This window comes from Nematolebias whitei, chromosome 10 (assembly GCF_014905685.2).
Source record: "Nematolebias whitei isolate Nwh7 chromosome 10, NemWhi1, whole genome shotgun sequence".
Lineage (NCBI taxonomy): Eukaryota > Metazoa > Chordata > Actinopteri > Cyprinodontiformes > Rivulidae > Nematolebias > Nematolebias whitei.
In genome coordinates, this window is record NC_056507.1 from 26,407,292 (window position 1) to 26,422,834 (window position 15,543).

Consider the following 15,543-nt stretch of genomic DNA (forward strand, 5'->3'; position numbering starts at 1 on the left):
ACCGTCGCTCTAGACATGATGAGTCGATCACAGAACAGCCTCCACATGAGCCGGTGTCCTTAAATAAAGGTTTTTAATTTAAACTCACCGTCGCTCTAGACATGACGGGTCGATCACGGCACAACGGTAAGCGAAAATAACTCATTACCAACTAGAACTGCATGATCCTCACTCAAGCGGTGTCAACTCGCATTTGTGGGATGGAACAGCCTCCACATGAGCCGGTGTCCTTAAATAGGGTTTTTAATTCACCGCCGCTCTTGACATGACGAGTCGAACACTAAGATGACAGCCTCCATTCAACGGTGCTGCGTTGATGCTGGCGCACACAGCTGCCGGCGCTAACCAGCTCACATCGGTATAAATGTGGTCCGCAGGCTGGTCCGGGTGGGGGTCCTTCTCTCTCAGCTTTCGGCAGCTCACCGCAGCTTAAACGTGAAGCAGCCGAAGAATCCGGTAATGAGTCCCACCTCCCCCCAGCGCGCGCCCCTCCAGCGAGAGCGGCGCGCGTCCCTCCAGAGAACAACGTGTGCTCCCGCGGGGCTAAGCAGCCTTCACTCCAACAGCACGGTGTAAATGAAGTCACGCCCTCCGCCTTTTCAACGTTCGCACAGCGACGTCAAACGCGCAGCTCACCGCGTCATCAGCTGTCACACGCTTCGCCTTCAGCTCAAGTCTCGCCCGGGGTCACACAGAAAACATTCCCGCGACGCATGACGGCGGTTGAGGGACGGACTGCTGACAGCCGTACAAAACATGACGCATCATTAACGCACGTTCATCCACGAACGTTACGTAGAGTGGCTAAACATGCTCGCCGTTTTTCAGATGGATGGACAGGGTTTATGCAAATGGTACAAGTTACAGTTTGCAACCCGAACCCCTCCATTCAGAGGAGTTATATAAACGGTCCCGTCATCATCATCAGACTGATTCTCTTCCCTAAATGCAGAAATCCAAGTGTTTTCTGATAAAAGTAATCTACAGAGTTCCCCAAGGGAGAGAAAACACGAGGGTGTTTACTCACGGATCGGAGGGGTGAGACCGTTCTTGGATCTGTTGTTTAACATCCAGAGAACGCATACCGATCATCCTAAAACACAGAGACGAGAGTTTTTTGTTTTACCTGGATGATCTGCGGATCCTGTCACTTCAGACAGGAGGCGCTGATGCAGGATCAGGTGTTGACATCACACCTGTTAATCTGGGCTTCGCCATAAGTGGAAGGAAGCTCGATTTTCCCGGCCCAGACATTTGTTTTCTGGAGTGGAATTAAATTCAACCACCATGAAATCTCATTTATCACATGAGACGCCTCTAGAGGTGTTTTTGCACGTCTGCATGTGGATCCAGTAAAACAAACGACGGATGATCATTGTCTTTTCCTCTGTGGAAGCAGACCTCCGACTCTGGGGAAACACCTTGTTTTTCTATCAGAGGGAGTCCCCCTCAGCAGACCCACGTCATGGGTCAGTCTTCACGGACACGTTGCTGTCAGGCTGGGGGGGGGGCATACCTATCTCAAGCAGTAGGGGCGCTGTGGCCCCACTACACATCAGCCCACATCAATGTTTTGGAGTGTCGCACAGTACTGAATGTGATTCAACACCTTGCTCCTGTGCTACAGAATCAACACGTGTTGATTCACACAGACATCACGATGACTGCTGCGTACATAACCATCAGGGTGTGCGTTCAGCCCAGATGTTACACATTGTGCGAAAGCTACTGAGTTGGGTTCATCAAAACCTGCTTTTATTAGAGCGGTTTACATATCCGGTGTTCTGATGTGACGTCCAAGGGCGGCCCACGTTACGTGGACCGGATCCTCCATCCGGATCTGATGTTTTCAGACGCAGCAGAAGTTGGCAAAGCAGCTGTGGACCTGTTTGCGATGTGAGAAGAACGCTCAATGTCAACTACGGTTTTCCCTGAGCCCGCGAGACGATCCATCGCTGGGGGGGGACGCATTTGCTCACAGTCGGTGGCCCAAAACGCTTTTTACGCGTTTCTTTCCCCCCACCTCCTCTGTTTTTTTACGGTCCATGAACCGAGTTCAAGAGGAGGGATTGACAGCTCTCCTGGTGGCTCCCGGCGTGTGAACGCACTATGGTTCCCAGGCCTGCAACGTCTGTTGTTGGGTCGCCGTGGAACTGTCATGGAGGAAGGATGCTCTCCTTCAGGCAGGAGGAGCGACCAAGAGTTACCCAGAAATAGGTCAACACCGGTGGGTCTGACCGCTGAGCGGTTCCACTTAGATGATGGGTCTCCCTCAGGAGATAGTGTGCACAATTCAAGATTCACGTGCTGCATCTACCACAGTTCTGTACACATCAAGGGGACGGCTTTTCAGCGCTGGTGCACAGAGAAGGTTTAGAGACCACTTCATGCCTTTTAGGCGGCGTGTTGTTTTTCTACAACAGCTGATGGATAGGGAGTTGGCTTTCAGTACGCTTTAACGTACGATTGCAGCCATCTCTTCCTGCCACAAAGGGTTTGGAGACAGAACAGCTTTTATCACCCGCTGATGAAGCGGTTTCTAAAAGGTGTACAGAGATGTAGGCCTGTTTTCACGCCCACTTGTTCCACAGTGGGTTTAACGCTGGTCCTGCGAGCCCTGATCAAAGCTTCAATTGAGCCTCTGGATCAGGTTTCATTTAAATTCTTGTCTCTTTTAACAGCCCTGTTGCTGGTTTTAACACCCGCTAAGAGGGTAAGTATTTATCTGCCCTCTCTGTTGCTTCGTCATGCCTTAGAATTAGGCTGACGGGCAGCTCAGCTGATTTAAGACCAACCCAGCTTTTATGCCTAAAACATCACGAGCTCTTTTAAATCAAGAGTGATATCGTTGGAGGGGTTTTTTCCCTCCCACAGATCAGAAGGGGAAGCATCTGTTCATCTTCTCTGCCCGGTGCAGGCGTTGACGTGTTACGTAACGCGCACAGCTGCAATGCGTTCAAATTCAACAATTGTTTGTGCATTATAGAGATGCTTCTGCAGGTCGCCGTTATCCATCCAGCGCTTGTCACACTGGCTGTGTGAGGCCTTTTTTCTGAAGCCTACAGAGCATCAGATTAGGGCCTCCTGTCAACCTCTAAGCACACTCGACCAGGGGTATCGCATCTTCGATTGCTCTGCATAATGGTATGTCAATGCAGGACATTTGCACTGCGGCTGCATGGTCAACACCCTGCTCATTTATTCGCTTTTACCTACGTGATGTAACGGCTCGTTCCATGACACATTCTGTCCTTAGTGCTCTAACAGAATGAATATTATTGTTCTCATGGAACTCTGTTTAAGCTCACTTCTGTCTGCATGCATTACAGTGTGAGATGTTGTTATCAGTCACAGTTGTGTCTGTGTTTCTGGTTCTATTGTCACTAATCAGTTCATGATTATTGTTACCAATCAGTTCATTTGATTATTTATCAATTCATGGACATTAATCTGTTTATACTGTTCAGCCATGAACCAGTTGGTTCATGCCCCCCTCCCCCCCTCTTTTCAACTTCCTCTTCCCGTTGAAAGTTTTTCCGGGGTATTCATGCTTGTCAGAACGCATAGTTACACAACATGCGTCTGTGCATGGCACATAATTACGCGATGCGTAGTTTATGCACACGGGGAGCTGGGTGACAAGACGTTTTTTGGGCAAGCTTCCGCTTCTTACTGTGTTCGAATGGACCCAGTGAGGCGAGGACCACATCGGCTTCGCCCTTTACCCACTAAAGCGAAGGCCTTAAAGGGCGAAGCTTATACGACATAGAACGTTGGTTACGTACTGTAACCCCAGATTCTATGAGTATAAGCGTAGCCCTTTAAGCGTCGGGCCTCACTGGCTCCTAAATGGCTGAAGAAAAAGCTATTTTGGGAGCCGATTTCCCGCTCTTAACGTAATTTATACGGACCGGGTGGGGCCCACACAGCAGGTGGGCGTGGACTAATTTTTTCAGTGCTTATGCTCTGCATAACGGGATAAACCCACTAAAGCGAAGGCCTTAAAGGGCTACGCTTATACTCATAGAATCTGGGGTTACAGTACGTAACCAACGTTTCCTGGAATATCTGACAAAAAGATTTGAAGCTCTCGACCTTGACCTCTCTAAGTGTCTTTAAGAATCTGTTGGACACCTGGCAGGGTCCAATGCTGACATGTTCCTGTTGTTAGTTTTCTACATTTGTCTTGGAATCTAGCTGTTTTTTGTTTTGTTACCTTTTCCTTTTAGCCATCCTATTTGTTAAAAAAAAATAATAAAAAAAAAATACTGTAGTATGCTTTTTTATAACTGTTTATTGTTGTCGCTGTTGTCATCTTTCTTTGTTGAAATCAGGTCTCTCTTGTAAATGAGTCCTCGAGGCTCAATGGGATTTACCTGTATAAATAAAGGTTGATTGAATATTGCACGCCCCACTTTTCAGTTTTTTATTTGTTAAAAAAGTTTGACACATCCAATAAATTTCATTCCGCTTCACGATTGTGTCCCACTTGTTGTTGATTCTTCACAAAATATTAAAATTTTATATCTTTATGTTTGAAGCCTGAAATGTGGCAAAAGGTTGAAAAGTTCAAGGGGGCGAATACTTTCGCAAGGCACTGTAAGTAAAGTGCTATGTGATGTCATCCTCGTATGTTTCCCTACAATGGCGAAATTGGTTCTCTGTATTTAACCCATCACACCTGGGATACACCCAGGTGGAGCAGTGGGCAGCTATAAGCGCCTGGGGAGCAATTAGGGATTAGGTGTCTTGCTTAGAGACACCACGACATGTAAGAATGGCTGGGGATCAAACCTTGAACTTCCGGCTGCCCTGCCTCTACCCCGTCTCACATAGCATAACAATACTGTATATGTTGAAGCCTGTTGCAGGATTGATAACTTCTTACATCTATATCTGCATACTGACATAACATCTGCTTATATAAAATTAATCAATGATGATTGATGCTGTATCACCTTCAGTATTTTAACCGCCAACATTTGTGACTTCAAACTATGAATCGGGGTAGAAGCAACAATAGGTCCCGGTAAATGGATTTATCCCAACTAACTTTACAAATTGGTCTAAGGTTATAGAAGTTAAAGACTTACTTTTATGTTATCTCTTTGTTATTACACAGTCACAAACGATATGTATCTATCCACCTGAGGTATGACAGCCTATAAGTATTTTTAAGGCTAAACATGGCCGGGCATACTGTGAAGTTGAAGGGAGAGGTCAGTGTTTGGTCAGGCCTTGTGGTTTCAGACGGACTCCAGCTTCAGTTCAAATTCCATTTGTGGTCGACAGTGGAAAGAGTGCTGCTTACCCTGAGACGTACTGGTGAATGCAGTCAAAGCTGGACTGAGGCTTGTCTTTGCTGTCACTGGATAGGTAAAACGAGAAGACTCTGAATCCCTCTGGAGACTCGGGGGTCGGCGCTGGGATCTTTACGTACTACACAAGGCAAACGGAAACATAAAACAAAGATTATGACTGGTGGTAAATTATATTTAACCAAATAAAAGTCTCGAGAATAAAAGACAGCATTAAGGCAGCGGTGTGTACCACAGCCACGACATGTTAATATTTAACCTTTAACAGTTTAGTGTTCTCTGATGGGCTTGAATTCATCTGCGAGCTTTGCTATTTTGAGTGGCGAGTTATGTAATAAGCATAATTTTATCCCTCCCAGAAGCTGCCTGCACCAAATCAATGTAATCTAAAAAAATAAAATCCTACAAGTAAAATGACTGAAACACATGAGCACAACCATTAGATGTTTTTATGTAGTAAACATGACCTAAATAATCTGTCATGCGGGCGAGTCATTAAAGCTACATGGCAACTCCCAGGTCAGGAAAGACGACCTACGGTCCCAGCCATGACAGGAAACTGTCTGAAGGGCAAAACACAACAAACACACAAAAGGCACCTCTTTTCTTTTTGATGGGGGTTAATTTTTTCTGTCACCAACTTACCATCACTCCCTTACAGCAAACAAACCAACAGTGCAAAGTCTATCTTTGTCAGATAGCCGTTACATAAAATGACCTGAAAACCCACTTCCACTAAAAGGATAGTTCAGCATAGAAAGTCATTAACCTGCAGGTAAAATGTCCTGTAAACTGCATCGGGTAGTGGCTTTCTGCTACACTGCCTGCAGCTGCGTCTCAGTCTGAAAACAGACAATTTAGTGCTTTTGTCAATAGAGTGTCCCGGTCACTTTTTTAAACCTCTATTTGTGGTGCAACTCCTACCCAAGCAGGCATTTGCTTTAGGTTAGAGGACTTTAAAGCTTCTTGTTAGCTAATGCTTGTAATTGATTATGAGCCTTGTGTTTGACAGCAAAGTGCCCCTGGCAGCTGTGACAGCCAGGACTTTAGCTGTCACAAATGCCCAGTCATGCAGCAAAGCCATAAGCAGTTTTTTATTTATTTTTTATTTCCCCCTCAACACAGAACCAACGAACAACCCCACTTCTCGACACCCCTCCTCCTCTCCTGAAACCCAGCGCATGCCATTCACCCTACCCCCATCCGCCTCCAGCTTTCCTTCATGTGCACAAGTCCACCCATGTCAACACAAAGCAGCTCACAAGGCTGGAGACTTTTAAGACACAGCTGACCATTAATTTTGACCTATTTATGTCGGACTGTTAGCACAATGTGGTGAAGCAGTCACATGCATTTTTTTTTTTGTGGCTTTTATGCTAAATGGGGATGATGAACAAAACAAGCGGGCGAGGACACACACACACACACACACACACACACACACACACACACACACACACACACACACACACACACACACACACCAGGAAGACGTGTCCTAAAGAATCCATTAAAAGTTTTAAATGACAGTGGATGCAAATAAAAGCAACATGATGAAAAGTTTACACGTTTAGCATTGTAATAGTGCCACCACGTCCCGTCTTTCAGCTGATAGCAGCAACACGAGCCCCCCCTCCAGACGTGCATTCAATTTGCCTGTCACCCCAATCCATGCCACCGTGCACACTTCATATTCTAATTCTAATCAATGTCACTCAGGTCAGACTGTTCAGAGGTCGTCGCCCCCACCCCCACTTCATTCACAGCTTCGTTTTCAAGCTTTATAACCATATGTCATTTAACCCATTAGCTCCCAGCTCCTGATTCCTGAAGGAGAGCCTTCATCAGATGATCTCTAATCATACGTGCAGCCCTAAACATGATGTATGACAACAGAGAAACATGTGCTTTACTAAACCAGAATAACCTGAACTGGAGTGGTTTGATCTGTAGGAATCCAAGGGAAGAAGCCGGATTGGTGTGCAGAAAGTATGAGTATGAGCATGGGGGAAAAATCATCAAAAATTGGCCATAAAAAGTTCATAACTTGTTTGTTAAAAATTTTATTAGTATAGTACAAAAAAGTTGTTAAAATAGTTATACAAGTAAATGTATTTACAGAAAAGGCTTTATAGTAAGCGCAAATACAATATAAAAGGTGAAAGGCATGCACAAATATTTTTACTCACTTTTTCTTCATAATAAAAGATTTTAAATTATATTCTAATAAAAGAAAAATGTTAAATGGCTGTTCATTATCACAGCTCAACATTTTAGGATTTTTTTTGTTGTCAAATGTGACATCTTTCTTCTCTTGTATTGAATGTGTACTCAAACATGACTGTACTGAGCTGACCAATAATTAGATTGTGTTAGAATAATTCAAACTAAATTGAATTGCAGGCAATTGAATTGTAATTGGACCTGTTAGCATTTTGGCATTTTTTTCCTTAGAGGACTTTTATTGTGATTTGGAGATCGAAAAACTGAAATTGTATTTAAAATATATAAAAGGTGAACAAAAAAGTTGTACCTTTAAGTCACTGAGTTGTAATGTAAACTAAAAACTAAAACTGAATGTTTAAAAAAAAAACAACAACTATAAACAATTAAAACAAATGTTCTATTTGAGCCAAAGAAACAAATACATACATCTTTACCCACTTCTTCCTTTTCGGGACATGGGGTTCACTGGTGCCAATATCCAGCAGTCACTGGACAGGTCTCCAGTCCATCACAGGGACACAGAGACAAATGAGACAAAAACAACCATTCACTCTCTCACACACCTAGGGACAATTTAGAGTTACCAATCAGTCTAACATGCATGTTTTTGGTCTGTCGGAGGAAACTGGAGTACCTGGAGAAAACCCACACATGCATGGAGCAAACATGCAAACTCCACCCAGAAAGGTCCTCAGATGGGATTTGATCTGGCGACCTCTTCCCTGAGAGGCAACAGCTTTACCAACTGAGCCACCGTGCCACAAACTATCGATTACCGTACTTTCCAGCATATAAGTTGCTTCGGCGTACAAGTTGCATTTATTAAATGGTTAAAACGGCATCCATCCATCCATCCAGGAGCCGCCAGCTCTCCAGCGTTCCTCCGCCTGCACCAGCTGAGTGAAGCGAGCGCACACAGGAGCACTCGCTGTTGCAGTTCTTAGAAATTTCAAGCGTCAGTCAAAATTTGCGTTATGAATATGGAAAAAAAAAACGTATATAAGTCGCTTTGGCTTATAAGTCACAGGACTGACAAATCTATGCAAAAAACTGTGACTCATATGCCAGAAAATACAGTAATTACTTTGATTAAATTTTAACAATGCAAATTAGTAAGATTTCAATTTTACTGTCAAACCTGACACGTTTTAAAAATTGAATACAGTTCAAGTTTTTGCAATTGCAGCTTCTCATTTTATCATTCACATTTTAGAGGTATAATCTTGTTACCTGGTCAGTCTGTTATTTGCGCTGCATACCAGCAGCCAACTCAGCAGATGTAGTGTAGTGTCAACAGCCAGACGTTTGCCCTTACAACCATCAGCACAGCAGAATACAACAATTACCACAGCCAACATTTCATCGTCTCACACCCCCACCCTGATTGGATCAGGTTTGACTTTAGATGTATTTAATCAATGATGCGTCATGTGGAAACGGGTTTGCTCTCCCGTAGGTCAAGTAGTAGGTGTGGATTTACATAAAGATACTGAGTCATGGGCTTTTCCATAATGAATCTTCGCCTCTGATCCCCGAGGGTGAAATTGTGTGTTGCCTTGCAGACAGAGATCATTTTATCACAGGGCACATGCAACAGTGAGGTCAGATATCCAACTAACGGCTGAGGTTGAATGTCGGCAGAAGCCGTTCTCAGCCAGACTTTGTGGACTCGCAACATGGAATTGTCAATGAGCAAACAAGAAACTATTAAAAGGAAAAATAAGTCACAACAACTGCAAACAGGACTTTTTTTTTTTAAATGGCAAAGCATCAGATTATACTAAACGAATATCAGCTTGAGAAACGGAGCTCCAGCACTCGCAGGTCAAGTAGGAGTCATGTGTGCACATGTCGCAGACAGAAGCTCCAGTTAGGCTGCATGTGTTTCTGGTAGAGCCGAGTCATTCAGGAGATATTTGGGTCTTCAAAGTTGAAATAAGAATAACTATTGTTTCAAATTGGCTTTCTTAAAAAAACAAGCAAAGAAAAATAACGTGTCCTAGAAAAAGATGCTTTTACTGTATGCGACTTGCATAACGCGCAATAGAATATTTATTTCTGCTTCATCTCTCCCCGTTGTAAAAGCAAACAAAAATTAAGAAAAAAATAATTAGTATATTTTCATCAGTTCAGAATTAACGAAAAAATTCAATAAATTGCTTATTTGTGTTGAAGTATTGACACTTAATCTCAAGATTATAATTCAAAAAGAATCTTGATTGGGAATGACCCTGATCAGAATACACTATTAATTTGTGTCTGTTCAAAAGATCCAGCAGTTTAATGTTAAGCTCGTGCTGAGTATTGTGTTGTAATCCTCCTCGTCACTCCGACACGAGTCTAGTGTAGCAGTTGGACAGTTACAATCAGAGCTACTAAATGGAGACTCTGAGCACGTTTTATGTGCAGCTTATTCTAACCATTAAGAACTAAACCACATGGATTTATTTTACAAGTTCCTTTTAAAGGACAGGACAGTGGTGCAGTGGTTAGAGCTGTCACTTTTCAGAGAGAAGGGCGCAAGATCGCCAACTGGCTTGGAGCCTTTCTGGGTGGAGTTTGCACAGTCCCCCTGTGCATGCGTGTTTTTGTCCAGGGAACTCTGGTTTCTTCTCACAGACCAAAACATGCATGTTGGTTTAATTGGGAACTCTAAACAGTGGCTAGGCAAGAGAGTGAAAATGATTTATCGTCTCATTTGTCTCCGTGTGACCCTGTGATGGACTGGACACCTGGCCAGGTGTACTCCACCTCTCGCACAGTGACTGCTAGAGATGGACACGAGCTTCCTGCAACCTGGAAAGGAGAAGCAGGTAAAAAAGAAAATGGGTGGACGGTTGATCCTCTGCCAAGTATTTGAATCATACAAATGAGCAGTGCTGCCAGAGCCACACAACTCTGTAACTGTTCCAGAAAGCTTAAACTATTTATCTTGGGTTAGGTCAAATGCAGTTCTTAACCCTGCAATTTAGAAAGAAGAACAAAACAACTAAAGCGTACAGATGAGAGCTACTTTTAGCCAGTCCTGTGCTTTGTAGAATAAGACCCAAACATCTGTAGGGAATGATGAGAGGATAGTTTTGCTCTCTTTCTGCCGTTCTCTCTGCTCCGCAGAAGGAAAGCTCTGGTATTTGGCATGGCACCACTGCAAAGGGAACAGGGGCCTGGATATGTGATTTACTCAGAAGTCTCAGCCTCCTGCCCGTGTCTGAAGTGACACTAGTTACCATTGTCTTCTCAACTGAGCCTACTCAACCAGAGCTGCTCTGTGAGCTGCCTGTCTTTTGTTCAAGCTCCTCTCCCTCCCCACCACAAAGCTGAGTGCAATGGCTTGTCGGGCTGCCTGGATTATTCATGACCAGCAGGGACGTGTGGCTGTGTGGAGCTTGGGTGGTAAAGGGAGGGATTGGAGGTCTGGGTGTGTGCATGGAGGCGACAGAGGTAGCAGTGACTCCCAGTAGAGCCAGTGCATGACAAATGGCTCTAAATAGTTCTCTTCTTCTAGGAATGCACAGCTCAGTGCAGGGACATGGAAGAAGCATGCGTGTTTCAATTATTTTACTGATGAATCTTTTGGTGGCATATGCAGTCAAGCAAATGCACTGATGTTAACAATATTTCCGAGAAGCATGGATGAAATTAATTATTCCCAATCACTGTACTCAAGAACTGAACAGCATGATCTAGAACTCCCCTGCAAAACAGATGTTAAAAAATAAACACGTGGTACACAAAGCATCTCAGAGCTTTTAGAGCGTGCTCACTGTGAGCCTGGTTGGAGACGGTCCTGATGCTTGAGGATCTATTCATCGAGGGGGGTTGGTAGATACAGGAAAAGCAAAAGAATTGGGGGGTGGGGTGGGGGGACTGACGCGAATTAGAGCAGGGATGTGGGGATGGGCAACTGTCAAACAACCCCCCGAGGTTACTGCCTGTTATGCCAAGCAGAATCTGTGGGGTTTTTTTCCTCTCCTAAAAGCTGGAGTTAATCTGTCAACCTCAACGAACGCTCGCCTCGACACTTCCACCCCTCCTCGTAGATACCCTCACACATTTATGAATGGATGCAAATGGCACATACACACCAGTAATCAGATAATATGGAAGCGTTGGTGACAGTTTTTTAATTATATAAATATTCTGAATAAAAGTGTTCTCAATCTAATCAGTGCTTTTTTAAAAATGCATATATTTGTACATTTATCTTCGAGTCATTTAGAATTGATGGCGACAGCGTCTGAAAGTCAGGAAATTCCTTTTTACAGCTGGTTATCAGACCAGCTTAGGCACACCGAACCCAGTAATGTGATTTCCTTGTAGACGCCTTGCTGTTTCACTTGAGCTGTCCCACTTGGACAGCTATACTCTACTCCCATTACTGGACCGTTCTCTCCACACTAGCAGTCAGTCTGTAATCCTTCAACAATTCCAAGATTGTGCTTTTGGAAAGTACTTTAAAAACTTAAATAACTTTTGAAGGAAACGCAAAAGGATTTATAAAGCCCATTTGTTTGCTTGTTTTGGGGCCTTTAAATGTAACAATTTACTATTCATATAAATTAGTTTACTTGATTTTGATAAAATAAATAAAAAAAACTGTTATTTTATGTAATTGTGTGATTTAGCCCTGAAGCCTATCAGTTCATCTTCACCTCAGCTATAGTTTATTAAAGGCTCACTTTGAATTGAGTTCTAAAATTTTCTCAAAAAGTACCATTTCCTATCTGGTCTGAGACACTTATTTTGTATATATGACATTGTTCTTGTAAAAGTTGACATTATATTTCCATCAGCTGACTTTGGCATCAATCCCACCAAATAAATAAATAAATAAATAAAATATCACCCCCGTTGTAGGAAGCACGTTCAGAAAAGGTGGCAGAGTTAACAATTCCTTGTGCACCTGCCTTTTAATGAATTTAGAACGCCCAGTAATTTAAAGGCTAACAATTGACCTAATTGGCAAGCCTATCAGTCTATTCTTGTCATAGTCATTTGACAAAACTAGGCCAAAAGGAAGCAGTGTGTATAAAACTGAAATACATCCTTGTTGTCAATTGGATTCAGAGTGCAAGTATCAACCAAGTGCTTCTAACTAAAAGCATTTTCAATAACAAGTGTGAACAGATATTCTGACAGCTGGTCTGGAGCATTATTAAGGTGCATGTGTTACCAGAACACCAACAGGGACATGCATCAGCAACTTTCTTAGAGAAGCATTTCACGTTGCACATCAGTCCAGCAGGGATGGACCACTGTTTCTAAACAATTAGAAACCCGTCATTCCACAGTGAGAAAGTTTAGGTGCATTAAAACGGGCGGTCGTCTACCCAACAGCTAAAGCTTGACCGAACCAAGGTCATGCAACAGGACAAGAACCTGGAGCACAGCAACAAGTCTACAACAGAACGACTGAAAAAAATTAAGAAGCCAAGGTGTTTCAACGGCCCAGTCGAAGTCCAGACCTCAACCTGAAGCACATGCTCTTTACGATCTTAGAAGAGTTGTTTGTAACACGAATGCTTCCAAACCCCAATGAAGATTAACAATGTGGTTAGAAAGAGTGGGTTGAAGTTTTCCACAAGGATGTGATTACTGTAGGTCTTACAGAAGACGATGATTAAAAGTGATTACTGTACTGATAAAAAAAATATAGTTCTACTAGTTATCCTGATGCATGCTCAATAATCCAGGTAGAAAAATCTAAAAAAGTTAAAATTGGTCCTCTGGACATTCAAAAAAACAAAACAAAGCAAATCAACAAAAAAATGTAGAAACGTTTCATCTCTCATCCGAGAGACTTCCTCAGTCTGAGGAGCTGTATTCAGCTCAGTCTCATGAGAGATGAAACGTTTCTACATTTTTTTGTTGATTTGCTTTGTTTTGTTTTTTTGAATGTCCAGAGGACCAAATTTAACTTTTTTAGAGTTCTACTAGTTATTGTGGTATTAAGTTAGTTTTCACACAGTTTCTGCATTTTGGTTTAATTTCTGTTAAGTCATAAAGACGATAACTGCACAGTGTTCTGTTTTTCATCTAGGATTGTATTTACATAATTGCTGGATTAGTTAAAGACCACGGGGGCTTTATATGTCCCAATTTGAAACGCTGGTCAAGTCACATCCAAAAGTTATTTAATGATAAGATCTTGTAAAACTTGTTCCTAAATAGGACTGAAAGACACAGAGGGCCTTGAGCCTGCAGAACGCAGGGATTTTGGTGTTGGCGAACGCATGTGGATGAAGAGCGACGTGCGCCCTTTCAGAAACACGAGACAACTTTCTTCTCACTACTATGCCTCTGGGAGAGGATGATATCAAACCACATTCCTGTTATTGTTATTCTAATAGCTTAAAGATGAAAAAATATCTGTATGTGCATGCACACGTACACGCTTGCACAGTGCAAACGCTTATTTTCAGTGCGAGCGTGAGAGGAAGTGGGGGTAGAGTGAAAGCAGCCATGTGTGAGATAGGAGCCCTGATGTCTCCCAAGGATTCAGCCAAAGCATGGGGTGAAATGGTACAATAATCAAGAGGGCCAGCGGGAGGGAACCCAGGGGAAGCCCTGCCTTCACGCACAGTCGTCATGAGATTATTTTAAAGAGGACCTCTACATTCCCCTCATCCCCGCTCTGCTGTCTTCATATGACAGCTGTGCACATAAAAACAAGACAGGGTTATAAACAAAAACAACCACTCTTCAACATTTATCAGCCGAGAAGGAAACCAAACCGATGAATCACTGACAGAGTAAACCATTCGCAATTTAAATGTAAAGTACGTTTACTACCGACATGTTACACTCATAAAACCAGCCAATGCAAGAGTAAATTAATAAAGCACATAGATGGTAAAGCTCTGCCATGTTTTGGTCAAATTCAGCATCCAACTAAAGTTTGTGAATCCAGCAACAAATCTGAAAATATATGGGAAATATGTCCTGTTCTTAAGTAACACATGTTTGCTAATCAATAAGCACTCAACCACATGGATTTACTTTACAAGGTCCATTTCCAAGAATTCGGACCATGCCATCGAGCAGTATGGACAGAGCCTCCAAGGAAAATAAGCATTAAGATGTGAAATTCCAGCCATGGGAATCCAGACCAGCTCAGAATGCAATTCTAAATCCCATGTGATTATAAAGCAATCCAGAGTCTAATTTTTGTTTTATTCCAGATGCAATTTACTGATTAGACCCTTCCAGTTTGTACGGAACAACCAGTTTCAAGTCTCTTTACCCTACCTAGAGGAGTAAAATAAAGTGTTGGTCAAAATAAGCTGCTTTTTAAAAAAATACTATTTATAGGTTGCACAGTAGGCTTTAAATGCCAACTTCAGAGGTCTCTGGGGAGTTTGTGTCTTTCATTCCATGATTACAAGCTTGGCAGGACGATTTACAATAGTAGGGCTATGTGCAGAAAAAGCAGCTGAAAACCTCAGTGTGCTATTTCTTGATAGGAGCCTCGGCCCCCGACACCGCTGAGCGCTGGAGTGATGCCAGGACAGTGATTTGAAGAATTCCTCTGGTTTTTGTGGCCCTACAAGTGCCCCTTTACAGGAAATGTGACATGGGCCAGGCAGGGCAGTGATCAAAATGAGGCAGTTGTGTTTGCTGTGATAAAGCTCCACAGTTGGACACATGACCTATTGAACTTTGTGCAACTTGACAACTGGACACAAGGCTTTTCTAGTAGGTACAAACCCATACCTACATGTGTGATGTAGATGCAAAAATCCCTGTTTTATGCCAGACTGCCAACCAATAATGGCTTAATCTGGCCTCCCCCCACAACCAGTGGTTGTAGCTAGCTCATTAATGCCCAATCATCCAGCTCTGCGACTGTTGTCAGAGGGGGAGGGAGACCATGCTTGAATTCTGCAAAGTAATTTGAATATGTAATGTGCCAGGATATACTCACCAAATCCTTTTTAGTGATTAACGCAAACTTAACTTGCCCTCACTTAACATTGCTTTACATGAATACGCTAACAAG

The 15,543-nt window shown here is 43.0% G+C and overlaps 1 protein-coding gene across 1 annotated transcript in view; it reads right to left on the bottom strand.

Annotated features, from left to right (window-relative positions):
• LOC119415721 (RNA polymerase II elongation factor ELL) overlaps positions 1–15,543 on the bottom strand; it is a 39,513-nt gene that overhangs the window by 19,000 nt on the left and 4,970 nt on the right. The window contains exon 3 of the mRNA XM_037682885.1: positions 5,312–5,439. Coding sequence (XP_037538813.1) covers positions 5,312–5,439 — 128 coding nt within the window. The remainder of the gene's footprint in view (positions 1–5,311; positions 5,440–15,543) is intronic.